The sequence below is a fragment of the Harpia harpyja genome, chromosome 3, assembly GCF_026419915.1.
Source record: "Harpia harpyja isolate bHarHar1 chromosome 3, bHarHar1 primary haplotype, whole genome shotgun sequence".
Lineage (NCBI taxonomy): Eukaryota > Metazoa > Chordata > Aves > Accipitriformes > Accipitridae > Harpia > Harpia harpyja.
In genome coordinates, this window is record NC_068942.1 from 39,216,510 (window position 1) to 39,230,657 (window position 14,148).

Genomic DNA, 14,148 nt, shown 5'->3' on the forward strand with positions numbered 1-14,148 from the left:
TCCTTCAGGTTGTGGGACTAGCCTTAGTTCGTGCTCTGAGACTGCCTGTGGTGTGATGCAAGTCCAGCTCTTCAGACGCAATTCCCTTCTGTCTGCACAAGACCTTTTTTTTTTTTCTTTTTTACTTGCCTTGTGGTGACCACCGCACAGCACTCTTAACTCTCTGCCTAGCACCATCAGGGGCAAATCTGCAGTCCAGCAGCCATGTGGTGGTACACAGCACTGTTTTGAAACTCCCAGGCCAGCTCACAGGGAGCTGGTGTGTCGGCATGGCATGGCAAAACACTGTACAGAAAGTCTCTTCCATGGCAATGCAGCCCATAGTGCATCTGGAGGTGGGACACAGCAGTAGGTAGGAGATCTCCATACTGCCTTGGACTGCATAACATGTGCCTGTCCTCTGACACTTCTGTATGGCACAGAGTAAGCTCCTCTTCCAGTCTAAGAGCTGTTGGGCCTTAGAAATAGTGGGAGACGCACTTACAGCATTATGGTTATGGTGGTTTAGTTTCTGTGATTGCCCATAGTCTTCAGCAATGATGTGATGATTTGCAATACATTGTTAACCTTGCCTGTTCCTGTGGAGTGATTAACCAGCCCTGCCTTCGTGTATCTTTTTGGGAAATGCACTGTGAAAGATTGCTAAAGCATCGGCTGTTCTGTTAAACTTAGTAGCATTAGCTGTAAAATTCAAGTTTTGGACTTTTTGGACACACAGGTAGTTGATCCAGTGCAAACTCTTTTGTGGAAACTTACTAAAGTATCCTCTACGTCTGCCCTTGCTCCACAGTGACTGTCAGCGAGAGGGCTGTATAGAGATTTATTTACAGGTAAAATGAGAGCCATTTGCAAAGAAACTAAATGTTGAATAAGAGCAGTGTTTTACTGAGCATTACCTAGTGCAGGAAATGCTGGCAGGCACCACAGAGAGAATTGGCCTTCCCATTCCAATTCTTTGTTTAGTCACTTGGAGTTAGGGTAACCTGATTTTATACACACAATTGTATGTCTTCATTTCCTGAAAACCTCTCTGTTCCTGTTGCTGTGCCTTAGTGCTAATACTGAATGGAAATGAATAGAATGTTCCAGAGCAATCTGGGTAATGCAGTGCTCCACGTTTGCAAGGCTGTTTATGGTGATGAGCCATTTTAACAAAAACGTGAACTGAGCTAGATCTGCAGTTTCTGTAGGGCAGGAATCAACACTGTCCTTCATGTTGTGGGGACATAATGTGTGCTGGCTGGCATAGTGTCCTGCCATACTAATATTTTTTCCTCCTTTGGTGTTTCAAGGGCCTTAAACTCTGGAGTTGAGTACCACTGGGACCAGCTGAATGAGAATGTCTTCGCTGTGCATTCCAGCAGTAGGAGCACTGAGCGACCTGGGTGAGTGTCCTGGGTGTGGGTTAGAGAGACCTGACCCTTTTTGCTGCTTTTGTTACGTCTGACAGCACCACTTTTTCTTTGTTCCCTTAGCACTGGCAGCTTTAATTATGCAATTTTTTCCGCCTCTGACACTGCCTAGTTGGGCCACCTGGCCTGCTTCCAGTAAGTGACATTCAGTGCCCAAAAGTGCTGCCAGTGATAGTGAAGTACATGTGTCACCCATGGCCTCAGTAACATCCTTGAGCAAGCTGTGGGAGGCTTGATGCATCAAAAACACCATGCAAACTAAATGATTTTTGGAGGATAACTGAAGAATGGGGGTGGGCGGGTTTCACAGAGATGGGTGCAAACCCATTGGGCAGTCCTGGTGACTGATTTTCATCCCTTTGGTTTCTGGTCATGGGACAGTTGTTTGTCACCAATAAACTCTAAAAATAAAGCGAAATCCTTTGACAGCCCTATTGGCTGCTTCATCCAGTCTGTCCGGTGATGCACACATTAGTTATTCTAAACACGAGGGTGATGCTCTAGTCCCTTTCTTCTTGTCCCAGTGAAGAGTACTTCTCCTTAAGTCAGCTGTTCTCAGCAAGAGGGTGGCAGTCTTGGTTTCTGAATTGTGAGCTCCAGGATCCCAAGGAAGTTACAAGCTGGTGAACAGGGCAATGTCTGTGCTGTCCTACAGCCTTGGACTGATTAAGAGTAAAAAATAAGCAGTAGAGATTCTTTACTCTGCCATGTGAGTGGATATTGCCATTACTCACGTTTTTTAACAGGGCGTATCAGTCTTGCATGATGGGCTTAGGAGCAGCTTGAAGGCAGAAATACTGCTCAAGAATTAACTAGCTCAAAGAGAGAGCAAGAAAAGTGTGGCAGGTTTCAAAACCTTATGAAAAAAGGTTGTGAATGAGGCAGTCTTTGCTGGAATCTCTTTACCATTCCCAGCAGTTACAGCCAGAGGTCAGTTTTGGAAAGAGCATCCGAGCATTGTCAAGATTCAGCTCTTGTAGCGTCGTACACTTCAGCTGTTCAATTCTGAGAAGAAGCTAATGAGCCTTGAGGTGGTTCCTGTTGTTTGCTCTTGAGAACGGAGAATTTCTCTTGTCCAACTGGAATGGGCAGAAATGCCTGCTGGAGTGCATTCATGTGTGATGCTGACAAACTAGGAGGTCCAGACGAGAGAAGGGATACAGGCTGCAGCCTTGGAGTTAAAACCGCCCTGCCAACGTGCAGAGGGGGGTTGTGTGTGTGTTTATGGTCCTGCGCTGCACGTCGCGTTGCCTACTCAACCCAGTGACCCCGAGACAGAGTTGTTCTGCAAGCTTGGTGATTCTGCAGGGATATCTATCTGTGCCTGTCAGACATACTGCTTCTGTGGAAGGGTGAGTGGACTGTAAGACTCTGTTGGCTTAATATTCAAGAGACCAGCCAGCTGAGGCTGGAGAGGCGTGTCTGTGTGTGTAAATAAGTGCAGGTCACAGTTCCCTCCAGCCCCATCTGCACAGTGGCTAGCAAGTGCCTGGCTGGAGTGGAGGCAAGAAGAGGCTCAGGTGGATGCTTCAGTCTTGCTGGGGCACATTGCCTCCAAATGCTCCTTATTTGTTTTTCTCTCTTTTCAGAACCAGCAGAGCCACATGGAGGACAGACAGGGACATGGGCCTGATGAATGCCATAGGCCTGCAACCCCGAAACCCCCCCACCTCTGTGACTTCGCAGGGTACCCAGACCTTGGCGCCTCAGCTGCAGAATGCCGAGACTCAGACAGAGAGGGAGGTACAGGAGCAGGAATCCGCCTCTGCAGGGACTGGGGAAGGTAGGAGCTGAAGCAATGATTTATCTGACAGAGCTTATCTGGTGAGTGAGGAGTTTCCACATAGGTTCCACATCCTATCAATGCATTTGGACACTCCTGTTATCTCTTCAGCAAAGACTTCTCCAGCGTAATTTGCCTGTAGCTAGGCCAAGATGATCAGGAGAGAGAATCTCTGTCCATATGAATAGAGAAATTGTCTTTTTCACATGCTTTTAGAGGGCAAAATGAACTCTTCTCCAGATCATTGTGTCTTTGTAGAATCAGCTGTCCTGGCATCACTCCTCACAAATCTCCTGAACCCCAACGATCAGTAAGGCTGCAAACTGCTAGGAATTATCCTTTCTGCCTCTGTGTTAGAGTTTAGCTTGGTCCTTCATCCTCTGCATCTAAAACCTGTGCAGGCTTCACAAGATCAGCATCTGGATACAAAATAAAATACTGTAAATCACTCCTCACAAAGCAGGTATGAGTATTCTGTTTAGTCTAATCGATGAAGGCTGTGATGAGTGTCCAGCTCAGCTATTCAAAAATGTCTCTAGTGTTTTCCAGTCCAGGAAAACTCACCAACATGTAAAGAGCTGGAAGCAGCTGATGTGCAATTCCTACATGATAATAAAGTCGCTTATCTTTTGAAAGCATGGTGATTTTTGTCCAGGCTTCTTGTCTCTATACTGTAGCATTGTGCTTGAATCCAACTCTGAAGGCTTGGCTAAGAAAGAGTTGGGCAGTATATACATAGGAAAGACAGAGAAAATCAAGGAGACAGTTTTGAAGGTGTTGCTTCATGATGAACCCACTTGACTTTGGGAAGCAGCCCATGACATGCTTGTTTGTGCCTGTATGCTTACTTGTGCTCTGTCACTCTGAAAGATGCTTTTTGGCACGTGCCTCTTCCAGTTTCTGTTGTGCAGCATCCAGCACATGTGATAAGGCTTTGTGTTTCTCTGATCTCTGCTCTTCTGTTCAAAGTTAAGTGGCAGATTCCTGACCTGTGGGGTTTCCCATCTGCTTATCTCAGTGGAGCTGGGATTAACCTCTCTAGAAGCTTAGTACAGTTGAGGGCATGTGAATAAGGCTGGAACGTAGGATGTCTGGACAAATGCTGAACTCATGGGAACTGGTTCTTCCACTGATTGTGGTATGCAGGCTGAGAACAGGGTATAGCGTGGGACCTTGCATCAAGGCCGTGATGGTTATGCTGCAGGCTTGGGGAGTCTTTCTCTGCTCTGTTAAACCAGTGGAGTTCTCCAGTGTTGCTTCTGTCTGCTGCTGTTCTGCAATCGTCTGAAGGTTTCAATATCTCATTCTTTCTAATTAACCTTTCAATTTTCAGATCTAGATTGTGGTTTTTAACTAGACCATTAATGAGATGGGGAAGGGTTGTCCTTTACCAGTGCCTTGGGCAGGATATCTCTACAAAGGAGCAAAACATGTAGCATTTGGAGGAAAAGGAGTGTAGACAGCAAGCCTAGGACAGAGACTTGTCTTTATCTCCCTTTCTGGCTTGGAAGAAGATTGGTGGGTTCCACATCCAGTGTCATTTCTGGCTTGGACGCTGACTTATTGCATGTGGCCTTGCAAGTGGCCTCACCTGCAAAACGGGCTATCACACTCTTGTCTAATATATAAGGATCTTTAGAACAAAGGAGTTACTCCAGTATGGACATATGCGCTGGAGATGAGATGAGCGGTCTTACCCTGTAGCTGATCAGTTCTTATGCCAGTTGCATCCTCAGTGGAAATTCCTCTGCAAAGGCTCAAGAGCAGCTTAAAGCAGGGAGCTGTCAAGAGGTTAACTATCAGGAGCGTGTAGGATCCAAAAAACCTCTGTAATCCATGACAAAGGAAGAGTACAAGGACCTATCATGAAGGAGAAAGACAAATTTTCAGCTGCTGTTACCAACACCTCAACCAGTCAGCCAGGGACACTTGTGGCATCAGTGGTCTGGTTCATCCAAGAGTCTTCGTGCTTCACATTATACTTGAGCCCCATCGCGCTGCTTGTGGCATTAAGGTTACTGTATTTCCAGCATCATAAATTCTCGTGATGCTCATCCAGTGTGTTCAGGCAGGCTAGATTAGATGCTGTGCTGCTTTTCTGATGGTTAATTTGCCTACTGTATCTACCGTAACTCTTTGCCTGTTGAAAAGGAAACAGTGTTTCTTAATAGCAGGATCTAGATGTCAGGGACAGGAAGGGAAAAAAAGGGAAAAAATATGCTACCACTAACTTGGTGTGTGACCTAGGGCAAATTATTAATCATCTACCAAATGGGAATAAATCTTCCCATAGTACAGGGGCTGTGAAGATTAATTAGTGTTTTGTATGGGGCTTTGAAGATGTAAATCACTACGTAAAGGCTTAGCAGTATTATCAGGAGCAGAATAGATAAATCAGATGTGATTCTGAGTAATGTAAAGGAAAGTGTTTTAGTTATCACCTTGTCATGAGGGGAAAAAAAAACAAAACAAGACCAAAAAAACCCCTTGAGTGTTTAAAAAAAAAAAAAAAAAGGAAGAAAGTAAAAGGAAGGCTAGTGCTATCCACCAAGAGTGGGTTTCTGTCCTATTTCTGTCCTATGTCCTGTCAGCCCCACTGTTGTGGGGAATTCTGGCTCAGGGCATTTCTTGCAGATATGTGCTTACTGTAAAGAAAAAAAAAAAGTATGCAGAATTGCATCAGAAATCTAATTAAGCTCTGTGCGGGTATAAATAGTTCCCTTTTCTCATGCAAAGCTCTGCAGGGACTTTGCTGTTCTGATTATCTTTCTGCCTCCTTTGGAGGAATGAGTATTTGATGACTTTATTAGTAGTGAATCTCTCTAATGTCTGTATCTTTTTGTTTTGCAGCAGTTGATAGCTGCCTTGTGAACTCTGGTCCCAAGCCACACATAAACCAAAGGAAGTTAGAGTTGAAAGAAAACTAGGGAGAGGTACCAAGAAATGCCTAAAACAGTGTTTCAGCTGTCTCCTACTTTCTTTTAAGCTGACAGACATAGTGGAAATCGTGATGGAGTTGTAACTTTGAGGCACTCTTAATTAGAAACAGTCTGTTGGGAGTTATACTACGCTTTGCCTTGCAAATGGACAGGCATGATAGGGGAGGGATCTGTATTCAACTGGCAAATTAAATGTCACTTGAAAACCAACAAAAATTCCTAACAAGATTTAATGGCCCAAAGCTTTAACCTTTAGAAACTGTAATTCCCAGTCCAGACTGGGTCAGGCTGTGGCTGCCACTTGTTCAGGCTGCTGGATCTGTAGAGTAGGGTGCACGTGACAGTAACTCTCAGGGACCGCAACTGTGCAAAAGGTGCTGCAGGCTGAGGGAGAGCAACCTTTGCAGAGCTTCAGGACACTTGTTTGATTGTGCACCCATGCTGTCCCCTTGCTATTGACAGTACAATCAATACATCTTTCAGGTAATCCAGTTGTTTAAAAAGAAAAAAAAAAACCCACACTCAAAAAAAACCTGATGGAAATAACTGAAAGGCAAATGTAATCTTGGTTCCCATCACCTGCATTGTCTTTGGGGCTTAAAATTCAGATAGCTAGCTCAACGCTCATTGCGCAAGTAGGCACCTGTTGTAACTACTGGAATTGTAACCATCGGAAGACTTGCTGTCAGTGGATTGCTACTTTGCCTGTCTTTGGGTGAGCAACATATTGATTACTGTCATGCCATATAGTTTTTTACCTATTTGGCTGAAGTGTTTCTCACCAGCCAGTACAAATTTCTGTCCTGTCCAACTGCTTTCAGAGGTTGGAGCAGATACTTTTGAGAGGGAAAAGAGTTGTAAAATGAAGGCTTGGGTTTGTGGGATTCAGTCTGTTCAGACTATTAGTAGTGAAAAAACAGCACATGCAAGTGAAACTTACCTGGTATAAGCAAAGCATCCTGAGGATGCCTAAGGCGCACTTGTAAGCAGAGTCAGCGTGTCTGCACGTGATGTAACTTATTTAATCTGAGACATTAGAAACATGTATCGGCCAGGGCGGGGGGGGGGGGGGCCTGCATGGGCAGGAATACCCTGTCCCCAGCTGAGCCTCATAAATGCTAAAAAGAAACATGTTGGTTTACGTTAGCTGAGTATGTTCTTGCAATGCTGTTGTCAGATGTGATGTGACTTTTGTGCAATTAGTGTGGAAATGGGAACCAGGACACCAGGGACTTCCAGATCTGCCTCTCATTCTCCAAGTAGAAACGTGGGTAGATCCCTTAGCCTTTCATCTGCCTGTCCGTATGTAAAATATGTCCTATAGAACCGCAAATTTCGGTTTCTCTTTAAATCCCTCTGAAAAGTACTACCTAAAAAATAGAATCAGGTTCTAGAAGCATGTACTATGTAAGCCTTTACAGTGTGAGCTACTCCAAGTACCTAGCTCTCTTGGGATTAAATTATGGGGGCTACTTTTAAACTCCCATTACAAAAATAAGTTTCACTCATACAAATCACCAAGGTGAGATGTTGCTAAGAATTTTGTTACAACTCAAAGCAGTTGTGTCTTTTCTGAGTTCTGTGGAGTTGTTTGGATTAGCTACCTCAGAAAGGAAGTGTGAACATGCTTCTGAGCTTGGTTGGGGAGAAAAGTAACTGGTAGTATTTCTTCTGGCACTAAGGGATATGTGATTATTCATAGCTGGTTATGCTGTGCGGTGACCCTCCGTTTCCTATTCTTATGGAAGGAGTGAATTCATTTTAAAATGCTGATATTTTTATCTTTGAGCATCTGAATTAGTGGGTCAGCTCACACCTCAGAGCTATTATTCCATGTTCTCTGAAGACTTAGATATCTCTGCAGTGCTTACTCTTAGTTGTAATTTTGAAGCTTTGTTTGCAAGCATGGCTACTAACTACTGCTGATTTCAGAAAGGCAAAAGCTGAAAATAGGAAAAAATTCAAGACCCATGTCAGTATATCACACAGCCACAGAGGAGCCTGATCTCATCCTTGCTTCTGTGGGCTTTGCTCTTTATCCGGTGTCCATGCCCAGAGATAAACAAGTTGTACTCCCTGTAATTACTTCAGAGACCACTTCATTTAAGAGTGGAAATGCTTCTGCCTTATGCCCAACTCCATTGAAAGTCTGCCAGATGTCTTGCCTTTGTAGTCTTCTGTGTCAAATTCTTGTCTTGTTGGAGTAGTGTGACAGAGGACTTCTGAAGACAGATGCATTAGCTAGGGAGTATTTTGTTAAATGTTGGAGCCAGTCAGCTAGATTGACAGAAATCCCCTGGTCTTTGGTATAATTACTTACAAGAATAACATTTTGTGCCAGTGTTTGGGATAGATGGGGTTTTGGACCTCTGGAAAAGTCACTTCAGTTAGAGTAGAAAAGGTTTGTGGGAACACAGCACTGTGGACACAACACTAATACTTGTATTGCGGAAGTGAACCATGGGTGATGCTTTTCTGTCCTGTCAGGCACAGAACTTGTGTCCCTTTCCAGAAGAATGAAGACTGTGTCTCAGGACTGCTTCCTGCTCTGCGATGGATTCTAATACAGAGACAGCCTAAGTGGAGGACGAATTGGCAGGTGTTACGCTTAGACTGGTACTTCACATACTGTAGCTGGAGCTGGTTAGCTCAGTTTTCTAGATTTTGTCTGTAGTGCTCTGTGAGGTTTTTCTATTTTTCTGACCCTAGAAGGTAGGCTTAGAAGAATGAGAGCTTAAGGTAAAGGATTTTACAGAGCCTGGGAGATCAGAATGTAGTTTTGAGCATAAAATGAGAGAAAAGGAGTTGCCTTCTCAGTATGGAGAATTAAATGTGCTGTCACTTGGCCTACTCCTGCAAAAGCTCAGGTTCATGCTCTAGATATGCCTAAACCCTTTGGAGTCTGAAAAAAGCGTCACGAGTATGGGGTTTCTCTCTGTCCGGTTTTGTTGAGCTGGTGGCGCAAGGAATGGGGTTTGGCCACTGCAGCAAGTTGAAACTTCTAGCAATTCGAGGTGTGGGGTTTACGGCGTTGCTGTTGTTTTGGGTGAGTGCCTGTGTGCACACTCTGAACCTCCACCAAATGGAAGTTAGCTGATTTCACTTGCACTGAGTACTAATGTAGTCTGCATTGGCACCCTGGTAAAAGAACGTGTGTGGGAGTCACCAGGCAGTAGAAATGGGCTGTATGTGAATCTGTACTGTAGCTCAGCTCAAGGCAAATCATGTGGGAAGCTTTGCTCTGAACCAGCCAGCCAAAGTCATTTTCGAAACCTGAGGGGGGAAAGGCGAGGACAAACCCCCAAAGCAGAGGTGCTTGTTGGCTGCTTGAATGGTGAGGCTCACTTCTGGCCCTTGATGGGCTCTCTTTCTGGAATTTCCAACACTGCTGCATCTCTGTGCTCGTAGTCTGAAGGCTCATGACTTGCTGATTTCTGCTGTGGTATCAGCCCTTGCCTGTTTTCTGAGCAAGCAGCTGCCTCAACTGGAAATTCAGCCATGGCACATGGTAATTAAGGGGCAGGGAAGAGCAGGCGGTGCTGTGGTGTGCGCTACCTGCATGGACTCCTCTGGTGAAGCACATGTTTCTAATGCTGAGGAGCATTGGCTGGGAATCCTTGCAGATTCACTGTACCAATACTCCTGTATTGGGCTAGTTTATAGTAAGTGATCTGTCAAGGGCACAGTACCTGCTGTTGCAGAACTTGTGTAGATAGGGCTGGCTGGCATGTCTCTAAGCCAGGTTGCACATCTGGGCTTTCTCAAGCTTCCTCTCTGGCCTGGCCAGGTGGTTGGTAACAAAGTGCTTACAACTATGCCCTCAGAAGGAAGCGATGACTGAATCCAAACCCATGCTTCTCAAACCTTCCACTTATTTCTGCTCATGATTAATGCTTCAATATCCCCTGGCATGCGTGTTTTTCACACTGAAGTTTCCAGTCTAATAGCTGCCTCTGTCTGTTCTCAGTCTTCATGCTGGTTAGCCAAGTTCCTAGTTCATGCATCAACCACGTCCTAGTTCATGCATCAGCCGCATCCTGAACAGGATTTCTCTGCTAGAGTTGTGGGTCAGGCTCTGCCCAGGGGGTATTCTTGCTCACTCCTCTAAGCTCTAGTCCAGATTCTCATGTGGTTACTGGTGTCTCTGTGGTCTCACTGATGCTCTAACCAAGGAGCTATGCGATTGCTGTATGTATAGTGGATATAGGAGGCTTACTACATTCCTAGCAGAAAGGGACTTATTCTACTTGTGAGAACTAAATTTGCCCTTAATGTCCATAGTATTTCTTACAGCAGGGCAGTATGTCAGCAGACTTGCTTAAAGATGAAATTAGCTGTACCCTGTGGTGGAGGAAGCTGGTGGTGTTTGATGCAAGTACCACTGAGCCCATGAGGAAAGGGAATAAGCTGTCACTGACTGACTGCATAACATGTTAACAGCTTTAACTATCTTGCTTTTTTAAAAAATAGTCTCTACAGTGGCACGGTGTCGACTGTGCTGAATACACCAGCTCCCATGTTGGATACATGATCTCCACCCCACAACCTCAAGCAGTTTTGTCTTCCTAGTCAGTGTGGCATTTTGTTTTCTATTGTGTTTTAACTCCTGCCTACATCTAGCCTTGTTGACATTTGTGTTCATTTCCTTGGTACCAGGAGAGCTCATGGCTTTCTCCTCTCCCCTAATCAGCACTGCAATAGCTTCATGGAGCTGGGAGTAAGATTTATCTCTTTAATAAGAACTGTCAGGATCCCACTGTGGAATGATTCTAGCAGTTTATGATTACAGATTGTTTTCCCCAAATGGTCTGGGTAGCGGTTTGTAGCAAAAGGAGGATGCTGGGAAACAGAACTGGGCTGGACTTTCCTGCCATGGGGATTTAATCTCCTACATGGACTATTTTTTATGAGATTTTGTTCTTCAGAAGTAATCTTTAGCAACCAAGGCATCTGACAATGGTTGCCTCAGGGCTCAGTACAGCCTCACTATGAAGGGGAGCCTCAGAGATAGAGTAGACAAAGACTCTAGATCTTGAGATGTTTTTTGCATTCCTCAAAAGATATCAGTCAAGGGGAGCAGGAGCCTACACACTTGATCCTTCCTTGATCATAGGTGATGTGGAAGCACAGACTGTGTTCTGTAGCTGCTGTCTGCTCTTGGCCAGCTGCCTATGTCCTCCCTAATACTGGGGAGATTGCCATCATGTCATCTGCCTGGGATGTTCTCAAACAGGTGAAGGAGGAAAGGCCACAGGACTCTTTAACACCATGGTGAAATGTTTGGTTTATTGCAGTGCAAACTGAGGTTTTTCTTCCTGCCCCTGTGGGACTGGCTGGACTGTCTCTGCAGCTGTGAGAAAACACACTGCCTCTTTGACTCCTGTTTTTTCCCCACCTGTATGGCTAGATAAGAGCTGCTTCTCCAAGGCTTGGACATACAAGTCTGTGAGGGATGCCTGTGGGAGAGGCCAAGATTTTCATGACGGAGTTCAGTGCCTTTGTTAGGCGCTTCACCAAAAGTTATGGAAATAAAATGTTGGGCTCCCTCTGGAACAAAACCCATCTTCTGTCCCAGCACATGTGCCCTGTGTGATGCACCTTACCGAGCATGCTTTCTCTTGGTGTTGTGGTTTGTCTTGTGCACCAAAGTTGCTTCTGCTTTCTCTTGCAGGTGAAGGTCCAGAATATGGGGCCAGTGGGGAGGATGCCCTGAGTAGGATCCAAAGGCTGATGGCAGAAGGTGGCATGACTGCCGTGGTCCAGCGGGAGCAGAGTACCACCATGGCATCCATGGGCGGCTTTGGCAACAACATCATTGTGAGCCACCGGATCCACCGCAGCTCTCAGACTGGTGCAGAGTCCGCCGGAGTTGAGGGCACATCAGCACAGCAGTCCACCTCACAGCAGCTAGCAGCTGAGCTGGAGGGACGGATCCTTTCAGAGTCTATGCAGCTGTCAGAGCATGGCCTGAGCCCGCGGACAGCCTCTAGCGGGAGTGAAGGACAAAGCGCTGCTGATCTGGACCTGCCAGAGCAGGCCCAGTCCTCCATGGACACTGAGGGACCAATTGAATACAGTGACCTAACTAATAATAACCATCTTCCTGACAGTACCAACTTCTATAGTAATGACAGCACCAGTGGGGAGTCGCGGAACAGGTAGAGATTGAGTTGTGTGTTGGTGCTACCCTTGTACTGCTCAGCAGAGACCTGTACCTCACAGCTGGCCAGGAGCTGGAAGAGTAGGGACATGTGGCTCTGACAGGATGCTGGTGGTTCAGAGGGCTTCTCTATCCTGGGTGAGTGGGAGGGGATAAGGACTGGAGGGGAAGCCATGGGGAAGAAAGCGTACTTAACTTCCAACATTCCCACTGCTGAAGAATTAATAGGAACATGAACCATACTGGCTGCACATCATGCAGATTTTGAAGCCCCATGGGTTCCCCTGAGCTCACCCCTAACCCTGCAATTCGGTCAGTGTCATCCTTTGTAAAGCTTCTTTCCTTTCCTCTTGCCTGCCCTTTTATGCCCAGGGGCTGATCAGTAGAGTGAAGGAAGGGAAGGGGGCCTGCAGCATCCTTCTGGAGACAGGCAGTCCTGCTGGGCAAACCTGGGCATTGATGCTCCAGCTCCCTTGCTGGAGTGGAGGAGTCTTCCAGGCCACAGTCCCGCTCTGTGGCACAGCACTGCTCCCCCCTCGGAGTGTGGTGTTCTGAGACCCGTCCTGCCTGTGCTGTGGTCTTTTCTGGGAAGAACTGGGCTTTGCCAAAACCCGCGTGGCTCAGGATCTGCTTACAGGTGGGGATCTTTCCTTTTTAGAGAGTTAGTTTAGTACTTGGCAGGAACCTAAGCAGAGCTGCTGTATAGATGGGTAGAGGGACAGGGGCTACTGCTCTCTAGTCAGGGTGCAGTTCACGCAAGGATGTTCTAAGCTGTGCCAATATTAACATGAATGAGCCATCCCAGTGGTTTCATGGTGCCAGGACTGAGCTACACTTCCTTGGCAGGGGGCAGGAAATGTCTTTCAGCTCCAGGCCAGGGTGTGAGGTATAAGTCTGTGATGTAAGGTGTTGCATGTGAAATCTTGACCTTGTACATGTAGTTTCTAGTGGAGAAATCAAGGCTCTGATATTTTGTTTTTAGTCTCAAATGTGATTTTCCTTTTCATTTGTAACTCTCCATCCCTAGTAGGCTTGTGGAGGAAGGACGGGGAGAGCCTGAGTGCTAACGAGGGAAACACCAAAGATCAATGTCATTAAAATATGACAAACCCTTGCTTGACCTACTGTCTTCATTTGTGTGATGGTTGTCTCTGTATTCAGCCTTGGGATAACTACATCCAGCTCAGAAGCTCAAGGTAGCTTACAAATGTCAGATGATGACCACCCTCTTCCCAGGAGGAAAGTAGGCTCAGCCTTTGAGTTGGAAGCCCAAAACTGGGAAAGACAGAGGAGCATTTGGGAGTCTTGATTGCAAATCACCTTTTAACCAGTCTGGAGATGAGCGGGCACTTCTGTGTTTCCCATCATTCAAGTACTGCATTAGGGAGAAAGGGAAGCATTTCTACTATCCCGCTTAAAAAAGTATGTAGAGATGCAGAACTGTCTATCTTAGGCAAGCAGAGAGTGGTCTATCTTGCTGACCTCTCAAAGCAGAAAAGGGGTGCAGTATTTGGCTGTTCTGGATAAAGGAATGCATGCCCCAGTATTACAACTCTGCAGTGATGGATGCTTCCCCTGCTGTCTGAGCACCTGCCTGCAGCTGCTGCGCTCCTGCCCGCCTCCTCTAGACTCTGTGCTGCAAAGACATAACAATAAATAAGGCTGTCATTAGGCAGCACTCAAGCTTCCAGTCAGAAGAGTCTGTTAGAGAACATTAAGCAAATCTTCTCTTAAATCACAGCCTGGAAATGAACCTTAAATCAAATCAGCTGCTGTCAGGCCTCATTGCAGAGTGTTAATGAGGCTCTAAAACCTGCCCTGAGCCAACCACATCCCTGATCTGACAGGATAGCA

General features: G+C 45.9%; 1 protein-coding gene across 7 annotated transcripts in view; it reads left to right on the top strand.

The window, feature by feature from the left end:
* The window catches only part of AMBRA1 (autophagy and beclin 1 regulator 1), a 142,214-nt gene extending 128,806 nt beyond the window's left edge, over nt 1-13,408 (top strand). For 5 of the 7 annotated variants that reach the window (XM_052782054.1, XM_052782056.1, XM_052782060.1 and 2 more), the window contains 3 exons: nt 1,293-1,385; nt 3,002-3,195; nt 11,806-13,408. In XM_052782054.1, coding sequence (XP_052638014.1) covers nt 1,293-1,385; nt 3,002-3,195; nt 11,806-12,296 — 778 coding nt within the window. In that variant the 3' untranslated portion in view covers nt 12,297-13,408. Of the gene's footprint in view, nt 1-1,292; nt 1,386-3,001; nt 3,237-11,805 lie in introns of all 7 variants that reach the window. The other 2 variants (XM_052782058.1, XM_052782059.1) reach the window with 2 other exon arrangements.
* The last annotated feature ends 740 nt before the right edge of the window (nt 13,409-14,148 follow it).